The sequence below is a fragment of the Salvelinus fontinalis genome, chromosome 18, assembly GCF_029448725.1.
Source record: "Salvelinus fontinalis isolate EN_2023a chromosome 18, ASM2944872v1, whole genome shotgun sequence".
NCBI lineage: Eukaryota > Metazoa > Chordata > Actinopteri > Salmoniformes > Salmonidae > Salvelinus > Salvelinus fontinalis.
In genome coordinates this window covers 37935138-37951368 of record NC_074682.1, presented here as the reverse complement: position 1 = coordinate 37951368, position 16231 = coordinate 37935138, and the positions used below count along the sequence as shown (strand labels likewise).

General features: G+C 46.5%; 1 protein-coding gene across 2 annotated transcripts in view; it reads left to right on the top strand.

Moving 5' to 3' along the window:
- The window catches only part of LOC129815459 (potassium voltage-gated channel subfamily B member 1-like), a 123498-nt gene extending 109396 nt beyond the window's left edge, over positions 1-14102 (top strand). For both annotated transcript variants that reach the window (XM_055869328.1, XM_055869327.1), the window contains exon 3: positions 11408-14102. In XM_055869328.1, coding sequence (XP_055725303.1) covers positions 11408-13291 — 1884 coding nt within the window. In that variant the 3' untranslated portion in view covers positions 13292-14102. The remainder of the gene's footprint in view (positions 1-11407) is intronic.
- The last annotated feature ends 2129 nt before the right edge of the window (positions 14103-16231 follow it).

Here is a 16231-nt window from a genome sequence, read left to right as displayed (position 1 = left end):
ATCATTCAGTCCCCACGGGAATACCTCCCACTACTCAACCCTACTCCTCTCTCACATCACTGCTCTGGCTACCAGAGCCACACGAGTCACCATCCTCTGGGACCCTGCTGAAATCTCCACACACTTCCTCCTCCAGGAAACTTACACGTTTCTGCCTCACTGCCTGCTTCCCTGCCTCAGTCAGTCACTTTAAACGCTCTACCCCTGTAGAGTGGAGTTGTCTTTGCTGTAAGTGCCTTGGGTAGACTTCTCTCTGTTGTGAGTCCATGTCCCCGTAATCTCTTCTTTTCCTAGCTGGCTGGCGTAGACTGGCAGTGCACCGAGACTGGAGTGGGAAGATGTATTATGGGAGAGAGATTAGAGGGGCGGAGCGGTCATGCTTCAGCTGCTCTTCTATAGTTAGCACACACACACCTGGGGTCAGTTTCAATGCTGCCGTTCCTATTTAGCACACTTCATTAGGCACGCTGCTACAGCCCTGTCTGCTCATCAGGCCACATTAGCCAGGATCTGATGAGCGTGAGTTCCCCTCAAAGGCAGTAGAGGCTGTAACACTGAGGAAGACGGACACTAGAGCACATGGACGTTCCCCTCCAGGGGGAGCCCTGGAGTGGATGTTGAGTGGGATACAGAAGTAAAACGAGCCATACGGCATAGTGACCTGGACGTCTTGTGGAGAGCATCCAGTATCCAGCTCAGAGTTACATCTAGCATCCAGCTCAGAGTTACATCTAGCATCCAGCTCAGAGTTACATCTAGCATCCAGCTCAGAGTAGTGTTACATCTAGCATCCAGCTCAGAGTTATATCTAGCATCCAGCTCAGAGTAGTGTTACATCTAGCATCCAGCTCAGAGTTATATCTGGCATCCAGCTCAGAGTTACATCTATCATCCAGCTCAGAGTTACATCTAGCATCCAGCTCAGAGTTACATCTATCATCCAGCTCAGAGTTACATCTAGCATCCAGCTCAGAGTTACATCTAGCATCCAGCTCAGAGTTACATCTAGCATCCAGCTCAGAGTTACATCTAGCATCCAGCTCAGAGTAGTGTTACATCCAGCATCCAGCTCAGAGTTATATCTAGCATCCAGCTCAGAGTTACATCTAGCATCCAGCTCAGAGTTACATCTAGCATCCAGCTCAGAGTTATATCTGGCATCCAGCTCAGAGTAGTGTTACATCCACCATCCAGCTCAGAGTTATATCTAGCATCCAGCTCAGAGTTACACTGTGGCGTGTATTCATGGCTGCCAAGGGAAGCCAGGCTTCCCCAAAAAATGTACCAAGACATTTTTTTTAAACAACGTAACTTTTCCTTTGTCTCTCTGTATCTTCTACAATTCGAAAAAGGCTAAATGTATCTCACCAGAGAAAGCATGCGAGATAAACGCTCCCCTGTCTCTGCATGTGTAGCCCATCTATCTGATGCTGTCTGGTCAAAAAGAGTATGATATTGATGTCAATCGTAGCATTGAATGTAAGGGAAGCAGGTGAGCATTTGGCCTTCCTTGATGAAAAATATGCAACAATAGCCAATCAGCGTTGAGCTAAAAAAAAAGTGTCAAGTGATGTGATTTGGCTTCACACCAATCACATCCCATCAAAAGCTAAATGTCATTGACAAACAAAATGGAATCGTTGCATCTCGTTGTGTTGTTGTCCACCGGTGGCTAGCTAGCTAAAATGGGTCCTTTCCTAAATTAGCCATGGATGGAGATAGGGTTATGAACTTATGGTTTTACTTAATTCTCCGTACTGGCCAATGATTATAACAATGATTCTCATCGAACCATAAATTCATACATTGTGCCCCTGGCCTGAGAGGATTGAAGTTCAATATGTAGCTAGATGTAGTAGGCTAATGTTAACTAGCTGGCTCAACGGTGGCCATGAAAAGGAAGTTAACAAGCATTTTAGCCAGGTAACGTAGGACAACAAAAACGAAAAGCGTGTACTGTATGGAAGAGTCATACACTGAGTATACCAAACATTAGGAACACCTTCCTAATATTGAGTTGCACTCCCCTACAAAGTGTCGAAAGCGTTCCACAGGGATGGTGGCCCATGTTGACTCCAATGCTTCCCACAGTTTTGTCAAGTTGGCTGGATGTCGTTTGGGTGGTGGACCATTCTTGACACACACAGGAAGCTGTTGAGCATATCCCGTTCAAAGGCACTTAAATCTTTTGTCTTGCCCATTTACCCTCTGAATGGCACACATACACAATCATGTCTCAAGGCTTAAACATCCTTCTTTAACCTGTCTCCTCCCCTTCATCTACACTGATAGAAGTGGATTTAACAAGTGACATTAATAAGGGATCATAGCTATCACCTGGATTCACCTGGTCAGTCTATGTCATGGAAAGAGTAGGTGTTCTTAATGTTTTGTATACTCAGTGTAGACCGTTTCGGCTTAATGAAAGAGAGAGAGGAGAAGAGAAGAGGATGGCATTGGCGTTTCTCTACAAGTAGGGTGAGTCAACATGTTTTCTACTTATGCACACAGACACACACAGAAACATACATACACACACACACACACACAAATCAGTACCATGGACAGCCACATGATATTTAGTTTACGTTGATTGGACTAAATCATTTACAAATTGTAACGGTGTTCCTCCTCCTCTTCAACCGAAGAGGAGGAGTAGTGATTGAACCAAGGCGCAGCGTTGTGAAATGACATATTTTAATTAAACAAGACGGAAAAAACACGAAACGAAAACACTTGAATAATTAACAAAATAACGAAACGAAAACGTAGACAGACCTGAACTATACGAACTTACATATAACACGAAGAACGCACAAACAGGGAAAATAGACTACACAAAAAGAACGATGTACAAACCAACCGAACAGTCCCGTATGGTGCGACAAACACTGACACAGGAGACAACCACCCACAACGAACACTGTGAAACAACCTACCTAAATATGACTCTCAATTAGAGGAAACGCCAAACACCTGCCTCTAATTGAGAGCCATACCAGGCAACCCTAAACCAACATAGAAACAGAAAACATAGAATGCCCACCCAAATTCACGTCCTGACCAACTAACACATACAACAAACTAACAGAAATAGGTCAGGAACGTGACATAACCCCCCCCTTAAGGTGCGAACTCCGGGTGCACCAGCACAAAGTTTAGGGGAGGGTCTGGGTGGGCATCTGACCACGGTGGTGGCTCAGGCTCAGGACGAGGTCCCCACCCCACCATAGTCAATCCCAGCTTGCTAATCCCCCTCAGAATGATCACCCCTCTATTCCACCCACCTAATATAGGCAACACAAAATAAAGGGACAGCTCCGGGACAAGGTAGCTCAGGACATAGAGGTAGGTGAGAATAGAGAGGTAGATAGAGAGGTAGCTCAGGATAGAGAGGTAGCTCAGGATAGAGGGGCAACTCCGGACTGAAGGGCAGCTCCGGACAGAGAGACAGCTCTGGACTGAGGGGCAGTTCTGGATACATGGCAGCTCTGGACGCTCATGACTAGCTGACGGCTCTGGACGCTCATGGCTGGCTGACGGCTCTGGACGCTCATGGCTGGCTGACGGCTCTGGACGCTCATGGCTGGCTGACGGCTCTGGACGCTCATGGCTGGCTGACGGCTCTGGACGCTCATGGCTGGCTGACGGCTCTGGACGCTCATGGCTGGCTGATGGCTCTGGACGCTCATGGCTCGCTGACGGCTCTGGACGCTCATGGCTCGCTGACCGCTCTGGACGCTCATGGCTCGCTGACCGCTCTGGCAGATCCTGTCTGGTTGGCGGCTCTGGCAGATCCTGTCTGGTTGGCGGCTCTGGCAGATCCTGTCTGGTTGGCGGCTCTGGCAGATCCTGTCTGGTTGGCGGCTCTGGCAGATCCTGTCTGGTTGGTGGCTCTGGCAGATCCTGACTGACGAATGGCTCTAGCGGCTCCTGACTGACTAACGGCTCTGACGGCTCGGGACAGACGGGCGGCTCTAATGGCTCGGGACAGACGGATGGCTCAGACGGCGCTGGGCAGACGGATGGCTCAGACGGCGCTGGGCAGACGGATGGCTCAGACGGCGCTGGGGAGACGGATGGCTCAGACGGCGCTGGGGAGACGGATGGCTCAGACGGCGCTGGGGAGACGGATGGCTCAGACGGCGCTGCGGAGACGGATGGCTCAGACGGCGCTGGGGAGACGGATGGCTCAGATGGCGCTGCGGAGACGGATGGCTCAGATGGCGCTGCGGAGACGGATGGCTCAGACTGATCCTGTCTAGCGGAAGGCTTTGGCTGCTCCTGTCTGGTGGAAGGCTCTAGCGGCTCCAGTCTGGCGGAAGGCTCTGTAGGCTCATGGCAGACGGGCGGCTTTGCAGGCTCATGGCAGACGGGCGGCTTTGAAGGCTCAATACAGACAAGCAGTTCATGTGGCGCTTGGCAGACGGACAGTTCAGGCGCCGTTGGGCAGACGGCAGACTCTGGCCGGCTGAGACGCACTGTAGACCTGGTGCGTGGTGCCGGAACTGGAGGCACCGGACTGGAGACACGCACTTCAAGCCTAGTGCGGGGAGCAGGGACAGGGCACACTGGACTCTCAAAGCGTACTATTTGCCTGGTGCGTGGTACCGGCACTGGTGGCACCGGGCTGAGGGCACGCACATCAGGACGAGTACGGGGAGAAGGAACAGTGTGTACAGGGCTCTGGAGACGCACAGGTGGCTTAGTGCGTGGTGCCGGAACTGGAGGCACCGGACTGGAGACACGCACCATAGAGAGAGTGCGTGGAGGAGGAACAGGGCTCTGAAAACGCACTGGAAACCTGGTGCGTGGTGTAGGCACTGGTGGTACTGGGCTGGGGCGGGGAGGTAGCGCCGGAAATACCGGACCGGACCGTGCAGGCATATTGGCTCCCTTGAACACTGAGCCTGCCCAACCTTACCTGGCTGAATGCTCCCCATCGCCCGACCAGTGCGGGGAGGTGGAATAACCCGCACCGGGCTATGTAGGCGAACCGGGGACACCATGCGTAAGGCTGGTGCCATGTAAGCCGGCCCAAGGAGACGTACTGGTGGCCAGATATGTAGAGCCGGCTTCATGGCACTTGGCTCAATGCTCAATCTAGCCCTACCAATGCGGGGAGGTGGAATAACCCCCACTACCTCTTAGCCCCCACCCCAAGAAATGTTTGGGTAGTACTCACGGGCTTTTCGGGCTTCCGTGCTAGACGCGTCCCCTCATAACGCCGGTTCCCTTCTCCGGTTGCCTCTGCTCTCCTCAGTGCCTCCAGCTGTTCCCATGGGAGGCGATCCCTTCCAGCCAGGATCTCCTCCCATGTATAGCAACCTTTACCGTCCAAAACATCCTCCCATGTCCATTCCTCCTTCTTGCGCTGTCCCTTCCTCAACCGAAGAGGAGGAGTAGTGATTGAACCAAGGCGCAGCGTTGTGAAATGACATATTTTAATTAAACAAGACGGAAAAAACACGAAACGAAAACACTTGAATAATTAACAAAATAACGAAACGAAAACGTAGACAGACCTGAACTATACGAACTTACATATAACACGAAGAATGCACGAACAGGGAAAATAGACTACACAAAAAGAACGATCCGTATGGTGCGACAAACACTGACACAGGAGACAACCACCCACAACGAACACTGTGAAACAACCTACCTAAATATGACTCTCAATTAGAGGAAACGCCAAACACCTGCCTCTAATTGAGAGCCATACCAGGCAACCCTAAACCAACATAGAAACAGAAAACATAGAATGCCCACCCAAACTCACGTCCTGACCAACTAACACATACAACAAACTAACAGAAATAGGTCAGGAACGTGACACAAATATTGTTTTTAGAATATTTTAGTTGTCACTGAATTAAACTAAGCATAAGTGATTTGATGCTGTATTTATGAATCATATGAATTCAAATAATAAAACATTTATGTAAAAAAAAAAATGATGATGTTGAAATGTTAATGTTGAAATTGTGCTGGAATAGTGGAGGTAGGTCCTGTTTTCTTTGCAACTTGCAGTAACTCTCCGGTGCTCTAAATCAATAGTTGTTTAGTAGTCTGAAAATATATGAAACAGTAACTTGATTGACCATGCTGTAGGTCAGGGCTCTCCAACCCTGTTCCTGGAGAGTAGGTTTTCATTCCAACCCTAATCTAGCATACCTGATTCTAATAATTAGCTGGTTGATTACCTGAACCAGGTTAGCTACAACTGGGGTTGAAGCGAAAACCTACAGCTCTCCAGGAACAGGGTTGGCTCTGAGATTTAACGATGCTCCTACGAAGGTTTTAATGATGAACTTAACGAGAATAAGACAAAGCCTTTCAGATGCTTTTGGGTAACTGGGCCCTGTTGTCTTTGGTACTTGTAGTGTTAATGGACGCATTGTAATAATTGTTGCACTACTACTCTTAGATTTTAAAAAATCTTTAATTTAAAATCTATAGAAACTATTAGACTAGAAAGGTTCAGAACAGAATCATCACAGCACAGTTGAAAAATATATGGCAAATAGCGTTCAGAGGTAGATGGGAGTGGTTGAGTAGAGCTAAAGGGTGGGACTAAAAATAACAAGATAGCTAATATAAAAAATACTGTGTCTGTAAAATGTATATAGGTTCAGAACTTTTGTGAAACAGCACAGTTGGAAAAGATATGGCAAATAGAAATGAAAACAGGATGGTGTTCAGAGATAGATGGGAGGGGTTGAGGGTAGCTGAACGATGGGACTAAAAACAAACAAAAGATAACTAATGTTAAATAAACTGTGTCTGTAAAAAGTATATAGTATATATAAGCTGGAAGTAGAAGCCTAAGTGTTGCTGTCCATTATTTTACTCCAATAGGGGAGGAGTGAAAGGGTTAGGGGAAATAATAAAATATATACATGTTTTTTGCACTTGTTGTGCATTGCCTTTGTAATGTAAACTAGGCCTGCTATTTTTGTTAGCTTACATTGTTTGTTTGCTTGCCATGCTATGCTATGAAGCCATTGATAAATAAAATATCTGGCCTCTGCCTACCATACCACACCCTTTCTGGCCATTCATTGTTAACTGCTGCTTTACCCATGTTAGCTTTACGCATGTTTTATGCTTATTGCATTGATATAGTGTCATTTATTATTGCCATTAACAGCCAATTAATGATGTATGTTCACTGATGTTATTGCCCTTTATTATTTGCACCTTTCTGTGTCTCCTTTTAGATAAGCCATACTCCATACAAAGCCAATCAAGTCTCAATTCAAGACGAATCACATGTCAACTACTGTCAATCATTCCCTGCCATGTATCATCTCCATTACCTGAATCTATAAAGACTTAAGCTGAACAGAATCTCTGCCTCTGCCTGCTCTTTAACTGAAGTCCCACAGTAGAGGGGCATCACCATAACCCTCCCCTAAACCTCAATCAGTTACAGTCTTGTAACAGTTTGTATACATTCGTAGAGTATGCCAATTGTCGTAACAATAGGTGTGTTCACAATTGAAGAGTATAGCCTACGTCTGCCCATCAATGAGCAGGAAAGGATGCTGGTAAAGCATATCCATACCTATAAAAGGGCTAATTTTAACTTACTGTATTAGTCATGTAATTACATGAAGTTCATGATGATCGACTCAGATACCATACTGTGCCCTTCTCCTTTCATCTCTTCCATTATTAGGTAGAGGGAAGGACCAGCTATAGATCAGGAGCCTGCTGGTTTTCTGTTCTACATGATAACTAATTGCACCCACCTGGTGTCTGAGGTCTGAATCAGTCCCCGATTAGAGGGGAACAATGAAAAAAAGCAGTGGAACTGGCTTCGAGGTCCAGAGTTGCTTTGGGCGCTATAGCTACCTAAACTATATAGAACAGGGATGGACGGCTCCAGTCCTTGGGGGCCTGATTAGTGACACACCCGACTCCGAATAATCAACTAATCATGGTTTTCTGTTTAGAATGCAATTAGTTTAATCAGGCGTGTTAGCTATATGGCTGGGGGGAAAGTATGACACCAATCAGGCCCCCGAGGAATGGAGTTTCCCCTCCCTGATATAGACAGTTGCTGATAATTACTTCATACTCACCTGATGGCAGAGAGGGTGAAGGTCAAAACTTGGTATGTCAAGCCGTGTTAGCTGGGTCTGGCTAGTTTTGCTAGCTAGCTAGCACACACTGGATGTAACTCTGAGCTGGATGCTGGATGTAACTCTGAGCTGGATGCTGGCAAGTAGCCTAGCGGTCAAGAGTGTTGGAATCCCCAAGCCAGAAAGGTGGAAAAATCTAACGTGGACGTTGATTAAGGCAACCCGCCCCCCCCACCTCTCTGATTCAGAGTGGTTGGTTTAAATGTGGAAGATAGATTTCGGTTCAATGCATTCAGTTGTGCAACTGACTATGTATCCCCTCTGAGCTGGATGCTGGATGCAACGCTGAGCTGGATGCTGGATGCAACGCTGAGCTGGATGCTGGATGTAACTCTGAGCTGGATGCTGGATGAAACTCTGAGCTGGATGCTGGATGTATCTCTGAGCTGGATGCTGGATGTAACTCTGAGCTGGATGCTGAATGTATCTCTGAGCTGGATGCTGGATGTAACTCTGAGCTGGATGCTGAATGTATCTCTGAGCTGGATGCTGGATGTAACTCTGAGCTGGATGCTGAATGTATCTCTGAGCTGGATGCTGGATGTAACTCTGAGCTGGATGCTGGATGTATCTCTGAGCTGGATGGTGAATGTATCTCTGAGCTGGATGCTGGATGTAACTCTGAGCTGGATGCTGAATGTATCTCTGAGCTGGATGCTGGTTGTAACTCTGAGCTGGATGCTGAATGTATCTCTGAGCTGGATGCTGAATGTATCTCTGAGCTGGATGCTGAATGTATCTCTGAGCTGGATGCTGGATGTAACTCTGAGCTGGGTGATAGATGTAACTCAGCTGGTTGCTGAGCTGGATGATGGATGTAACTCAGCTGGTTGCTGAGCTGGATGATGGATGTAACTCAGCTGGTTTCTAAGCTGGATGTAACTCTGAGATGGATGCTCTCCCAAAGACGTCCAGGTTGCACTGACGTCCTTCCTGCTAGTTTTACATCCGCATCTAGTTCAACATCCAGTCGAGGACTCCCGTCCAGGTGAGACTCCACCATCCGTGCACATATTCCTGAGTGTTACAGCTGCCTCTCCTCAAAGGCTCATTTTGGAGCCAGGGCTCGGGAGCCCAGAGCTCTGTGTTCCCTAGTACGCTACTCTACTCACACACACTAGCCAGAGAGATGAGCATGTGAGTGCATGCAGTTCCCATTCACATCATACTGTGCTGCTCGGATTGTAGTTGATATAATTTATCTGGATTCTCAGTGTGTGGGGAGCAGCGCTGGAGCTGGCTCTGTGCCTTTACATGGTCCATGGTCTGTTTTAACCAATCGTGAGCTCTCCCCATCCCTGCTTTGTAACCCAACACTGAGTATGTTTGTGTGAGAGATAAACATCTAGACTAGACACAGCGAGCAGGTTAGATTAATCTTTCAGTAGGACAAGCAGATATCCCTGTTTTATTTCATGGTAGTATAACACCTTTAAAGGTGTTACCGTTCACGTGATATAGTGTGTAATGTGTGAAATTGTGTGGAAAGTTTTGGAAAGTCATTGTGAAAAGTTGTTTATGTTTGTCCCACTGGCAGAGTTACAGTATTGCATGTCTGGATGTCAGGCGTAATGTGCACTTAGTCATGTATGATGTATAGTATGCCTAACAACCAATGTGTGTACGTTTAGGTGTGTCAGTTCAATACACAAGAACCACAAACACTACACAGTATCCTTGTAAACACAATGGAAATATAAGGATATGGTGACATACTGCATATTCAAAGTTATTTGTCCTTGCAAATATGTAATGTGCAGTTTACACTTGAAACTTGAGTCATTAATGGTGATTGGTTGAGTGAATCTTTCATGGGAGCAAATCCACTTTGGATCTAATGTGTTTGTAGATTTTCATCCATCACTCTGGTCCCTCAGGATCCTGACTAGACGAAGGACATGTTAGGGGTGGCCCTGATTGAGTTTAAACTCTTGTCTGGCCTTTAATTCACTCTCTTTTAACTTGGGCATCAAAATGATGCTGAAACGCTTTAGTCCAGTTTGTCTCTACCTCTCTTTGTCTTTCTTTGTCTCTTTGTCTCCCGTTGTCTCTCTTTGTCTCTCTCTCGCTCTCTCTCTCAGACTCTCCCTATCTCTCTCTCTCTTTCTCAGCCTCTCCCTAAAGGCCAGGGTGGGTTTGCAGGCACCTCACCTGCCAGGATTAATTAAAGTTAATGAATGCTGAGCACTGCCAGGGAGTAATCCTGCACTGCACTGACCTGGGACATGGATAGGGTCACAGCCTCCACCGTGACCTTGTGTTGGATTGACACACACTGGCTGGTAGAGAAATAATAGGTGTGCCACAAGCAGGGTACACACGGCCCTGAATGCACTCTGTTAATCCAAAATACCTTATCCAGATCCTGATGTACTCAGCATGTAGTACTCATCATCCTGTTCCCTGTGACCTTCTTACAGGTTCAAATGCTCTCATCATGCAGTGGAGTTGCAGACTGTGCTGTGAATCTATGTCTCTACTGGTCTGCTAGTAGTACACTCACTTTGCAAGGTGCTTTGTAGAAGAACTAGGACAATGAGTCTGAGGGAGTCAGTCTGAAGGAGAGAGGCAGATGAGGAGGGACTGAGAAGAGGCATAAAGCAGGATAGGAACAAGGGCACACATTTGGCAGGGATATAGCACACCACAACTCATAGCTGAAGAGATAGCAGCTGACAGCCAGCTGACAGCCAGCTGACAGCCATCACACCCTCCTACTGTGATAGGGAACGCTGGTAATACACACACACTATCTGAGGATCAATGTGCACCCTCATCTCATGGTGTGTGTTCTGTCAATCACAATCCACAGAAAATACAACATTTGGTGGCAAAGAAAGTGGGTTACCAGGGAAACTAGTATTTTGGTTAACGTTTTTGGCACTGACATTCTAAACATTCTTTTGGTCAGACTTGAATGACCAGGCCATCTAGATGATATTTATCTTTGAGATTTTTTTCTCTTTAAAAACCCGCTAGTCCTGATAGGACAGTAGCCTTTTCATAATGTTCAGGAGAAATTAGTCAGAGAGCTAAGTGGGTCATGAATTAATCATATTTTTCAGGCGTCAGCTTTACATAATGACTGTTATTATTTGCTGCAGCCGTATTTAGGATATTTAAAGCATCTTTGAAAGTTGTTTTATCGCATAGTTGGATCCAGACTAAAAGGCCTTGAAATGCTCTGGCATTAATGTTCAACATGTCATTGCACTGAAGTTTGACTGATGCGTGTTCTCTTGGTTGTGTTTCAACAGGTCCTGGCCATCATCTCCATCCTCTTTATCGTGCTGTCAACTATTGCCTTGTCTCTGAACACCCTCCCGGAGCTGCAGGACAAAGACGAGTTTGGCCAGGTGACAGACAACCCTCAGCTGGCTCACGTGGAGGCGGTGTGCATCGCCTGGTTCACAATGGAGTATTTGCTCCGCTTCATCTCCTCGCCAAGCAAGTGGAAGTTCTTCAAGGGTCCGCTGAACATCATTGACCTGCTGGCCATCCTGCCCTACTACGTCACCATCTTCCTGACTGAGTCCAATAAGAGTGTTCTACAGTTCCAGAACGTCCGGAGGGTGGTGCAGATCTTCCGAATAATGCGTATTCTGCGTATTCTGAAGCTAGCCAGGCATTCCACAGGGCTCCAGTCTCTGGGCTTCACCCTGAGGAGGAGTTACAATGAGCTGGGCCTGCTCATCCTCTTCTTGGCCATGGGCATCATGATCTTCTCCAGTCTCGTCTTCTTCGCTGAGAAGGACGAAGAGGACACTAAGTTTAAAAGCATCCCTGCCTCCTTCTGGTGGGCCACCATTACTATGACTACGGTGGGATATGGCGACATATACCCAAAGACTTTATTGGGCAAGATTATTGGGGGTCTGTGCTGCATAGCTGGAGTGTTGGTGATAGCCTTGCCCATCCCTATCATCGTCAACAACTTCTCAGAGTTCTACAAGGAGCAGAAGAGGCAGGAAAAGGCCATCAAGAGGCGGGAGGCCCTGGAGAAAGCCAAGAGAAACGGCAGCATCGTTTCCATGAACATGAAGGAGGCGTTCGCACGCAGCGTCGAGCTCATGGACGTAGTAGTAGAAAATAATGGAGAGAACATGGGGAAGTTGCAGGGCAACCACCTGTCTCCCAGCTACAGGAAAGGGACTCCCAAGCGGACTACCTCAGAGACGGGTTCCGCCAAGTCTCTGGAGCCCAGCTCACCAGACAAAGCCCTTCCTGGAAGCCCTCAGCACCTCAACGCTCAGAAACTGGAGGAGATGTACAACAAGATGGCCAAGACCCAATCTCAACCTAACCTTAACAACAAGGACAAGGCACCTTTATCTAAAGCAGCCAAGAAGAGAGATGAGATAGAGATGGGAAGCATCCCTATGGAGCCTGCCCCAACCACAGACATGAGGAGCATGTCCAGTATTGACAGCTTCATGAGCTGCGCTGCCGACTTCACCGAAAGCGCCCGCTGCTCCCACAGCCCCAGCACCAGTGTACCAGGGAGGGTTAGCGCCAACCCCATGCTTGAAATCACCCTGGAGGATGAGGCCATGGACGGCCCTCACACTGCTACCAAGCTCCTTGGAGGACGAGGCTCCAAGTGCGGCCTCCCTGACAGCCCCCGTGGCCTGCGCTTCAGTAACCCTCTCAAGAACCGCTCACTCAAGGTCAACTTCAAAGGTGGCGGCGCAGGCCCCTCCTTCTCCTTCTCAGCACAGGGTCCAGGGGGTGGGGCCCTCTCAGATAGCTCTGCCCTCTCTGACCACTCCTTCATGAGTCCTGAGGTGTCTGTCTACACCACCGCCAGCAGCAGGACCCCACCCCATGAGACCCTGATCCCCACAATCTTCACATTCCACGACGCTTCCATTAGTAAGTTCATTGATGCTGACACAGACGAGGAGGAGCACCTCCATGACGGCTCAGGCACCAACCCCTCCCAGAGGCTCCTTGGAAAAGCCAGCCCCAAGCTCAGGTCCCATAGCAGCCACCACATTGCAGCCAACCACCTGGAGGGCTCCCAGAGGATGCTGGCTAATAGTGTGTTCCCCTTGGAGGGCAGGCCAGGGGGGGGACAGGAGAACCATGTGCTCTCCCGGGGAGAGAGCAGTTGTTCAAACACCAATAATGGGAGCAAGTGAGGCAGGAGGAGGGAAAAGGTAGTATGGAGAGCACCCAAACAGGAGGACATGGTACAAATACTACAGATAAATAAAAGAAAACATGAACTCTAACCCATACCAGGAGCTGCACCTCTACTCACTTGAGTAAAAGGCACTGAAAACACATTTGGTGTTTTTTTTTTATTTGTAACAAATGCCCAATAAGTAGAACTTTTGGGACACAGGAGGGAGCTCACTCTTCCTTCCTTTTCCTGCTACTTGAGTGCATAGACCGTCAGGATGGCAGCAAAATTACTGAAGGCATTGGGGGATGCTACTGTGGGACTGAGAAAGAGAGGGTGCATTGCTGTATCCAAAGGGGATACACATAACTCTGCAGAATCAGGTCACGCACAGTAGATTTAGCCATTACTGAATCAACATTGTGTTAAGAGAAATTTAGTTTGTTTTCTTCCTCAAAACTGGCCTTAGTTATATGTGACTGTGTGTATGCATAGCATGTGTGCGTGTGCTTGTATGTCTGTGAGTGTATGTTTATGCATGATGATAGGCAGATAAACATACACATACACACACAAGCATACATCATTTGATGTATATTATTTTTCCGTTCTTTTCTAAAAAAGTAAATAGCATAATTTCTTTGGTTTGTTATTTTGTAATGCTGTCTAAGAGGTGAACTTTCATCCCTGTTTCACAACAGTTTGGGTCAGCCATTACAGAGGACACAGCCACTGGCATATCCTGTCTGTTTCCTCATTCCCATCATGCCCCATTCCTGGCATGAGAAAGTGAATATTGTGATGAGTGATAAATATTTTTAATTCTGTACAGTGTATTCTTTGTTGTTTTGTTTGTTTACTTATGTGTTTGTTTTTGATTATTTGGGTTTTATGCAGACAGGTGATATTTACACACAGAAAACAGGATAAACCGGGTTCCTTTATGTTTTAATATTCTCTCAGATGTGTGGTTGTGGTTGGTTGTCATGAATCATATCCAATCACAGTTGCTACTGGGGAGGGGATAAACAGCATCAGCCCATTATCACCCTGAAAACGTCATCCTGGCACATTTTTGCAAAAAGGTAAATTGTCATCGTACCTGACATTTGTCTCAATACATTTCAGTCAATGGGAAAAAGTTTGTGTCACAGGGTTGATATTTAATTTAATATTGCAGTCAATGGGAAAAGATTAGTGTCACAGGGTTGACGTTTTTCTCAATACATTGCAGTCAATGGGAAAATATGAGTGTCACAGGCTTGATGTTTATCTCAATACATTGCAGTCAATAGGAAAAGATTAGTGTCACAGGGTTGACTTTTTTCTCAATACATTGCAATCAATGGGAAAAGAGGAGTGTCACAGGCTTGATGTTTATCTCAATACATTGCAGTCAATGGGAAAAGATGAGTGTCACAGGGTTGACTTTTATCTCAATACATTGCAATCAATGGGAAAAGATGACTGTCACTCCAGAGTGGCGCAGTGGTCTAAAGCACTGCATCTCAGTGCTAGAGGCATCACTAGAGACCCTGGTTCGATTCCATGCTGTATCGCAACTGGCCGTGATTGGGAGTCCCATAGGGTGGCGCACAATGTGCCCAGTGTTGTCATTAGGTAGGCTGTCATTGTAAATAAGAATTTGTTCTTATCTGACTTGCCGAGATCAATAAATAAACAATGTTGAAGCTTATGTAAATACATTATCGTCAATTGGAAAAGATGAGTGTCACAGGGTTGATGCCCAAGTGGATACATTGCATTCAATGGGCAAAGATAAGCATCACAATATGAACGCATAGAGAAAGGCTTCACAGACATGACAATCTCCTCTCTCTTCTATCTATTTTTCACTCATCTCTCTTTATCTCAGACAGAAAGACATCTCCACTCACATGCAGAAAGAGAGGCAGGCAGGCAGGCAGGAAAGCAAACATATATATAAAATCACAGACAGGCAGGCAGGCAAACTCTAAACCAAACCCTAACCCTAGCTTCATGTCCAGATCCCAGCTCAACTCTAACAACCCTAACTCTAGCTTCCTGTCCACATCCCACCTCAACCCTAAACTGAGCTTTAACCCTAACCCTAGCTTCATGTCCACTTGCAGCTCAACCCTAACCCTAACCCTTGCTTAATATCTACATCTTGGCTCAACCCTAACCCTAACCCTTGCTTCATCTCTACATCTTGGCTCAACCCTAACCCTAACCCTTGCTTTATCTCTACATCTTGGCTCAACCCTAACCCTAACCCTAACCCTAACCCTAACCCTAACCCTAACCCTAACCCTTGCTTCATCTCTACATCTTGGCTCAACTCTAACCCTAACCCTAACCCTAACCCTTGCTTCATCTCTACATCTTGGCTCAACCCTATCCCTAGCCATAACCCTAACCCTAACTTCTTGTCCACATGTCCGCTCAACCCTAACTCTAAGAGCTGAGCGAAGTTATGGATAGGGTGGGTTAGGGCTGAGCTGCAAGTGGACATGAACCTAGGGCCTTAATCCTAGACATAACCTTAACCATAATCCAAATAACAATTGAATGAATGAATCAATGCAATGAATTTAATTTTATTTTCATGTCAAATCGCCAATTGGCAACCCATCCCTTATGGGATTAATTGACACATAAACAAACATTACAATGATTCACTATGGTAATTAAATTATAATTATGCTTCCGGTGTTCTCTGCATTGCATAAATAGTAAAAATTAAAGATACAAAAAAAGAAAGAATGAAAAAGTAAGGTAAAAATCAATACATAATAGTAAATTACATCCCTGGAGAGGTAAAATAATATAAATATATACATACAGTTGAAGTCGGAAGTTTACATACACCTTAGCCGAATACATTTCAACTCAGTTTAATCACCATTCCTGACATGTAATCCTAGTAAAAAATCCCTGTCTTAGGTCAGTTAGGATAACCACTTTATTTGAA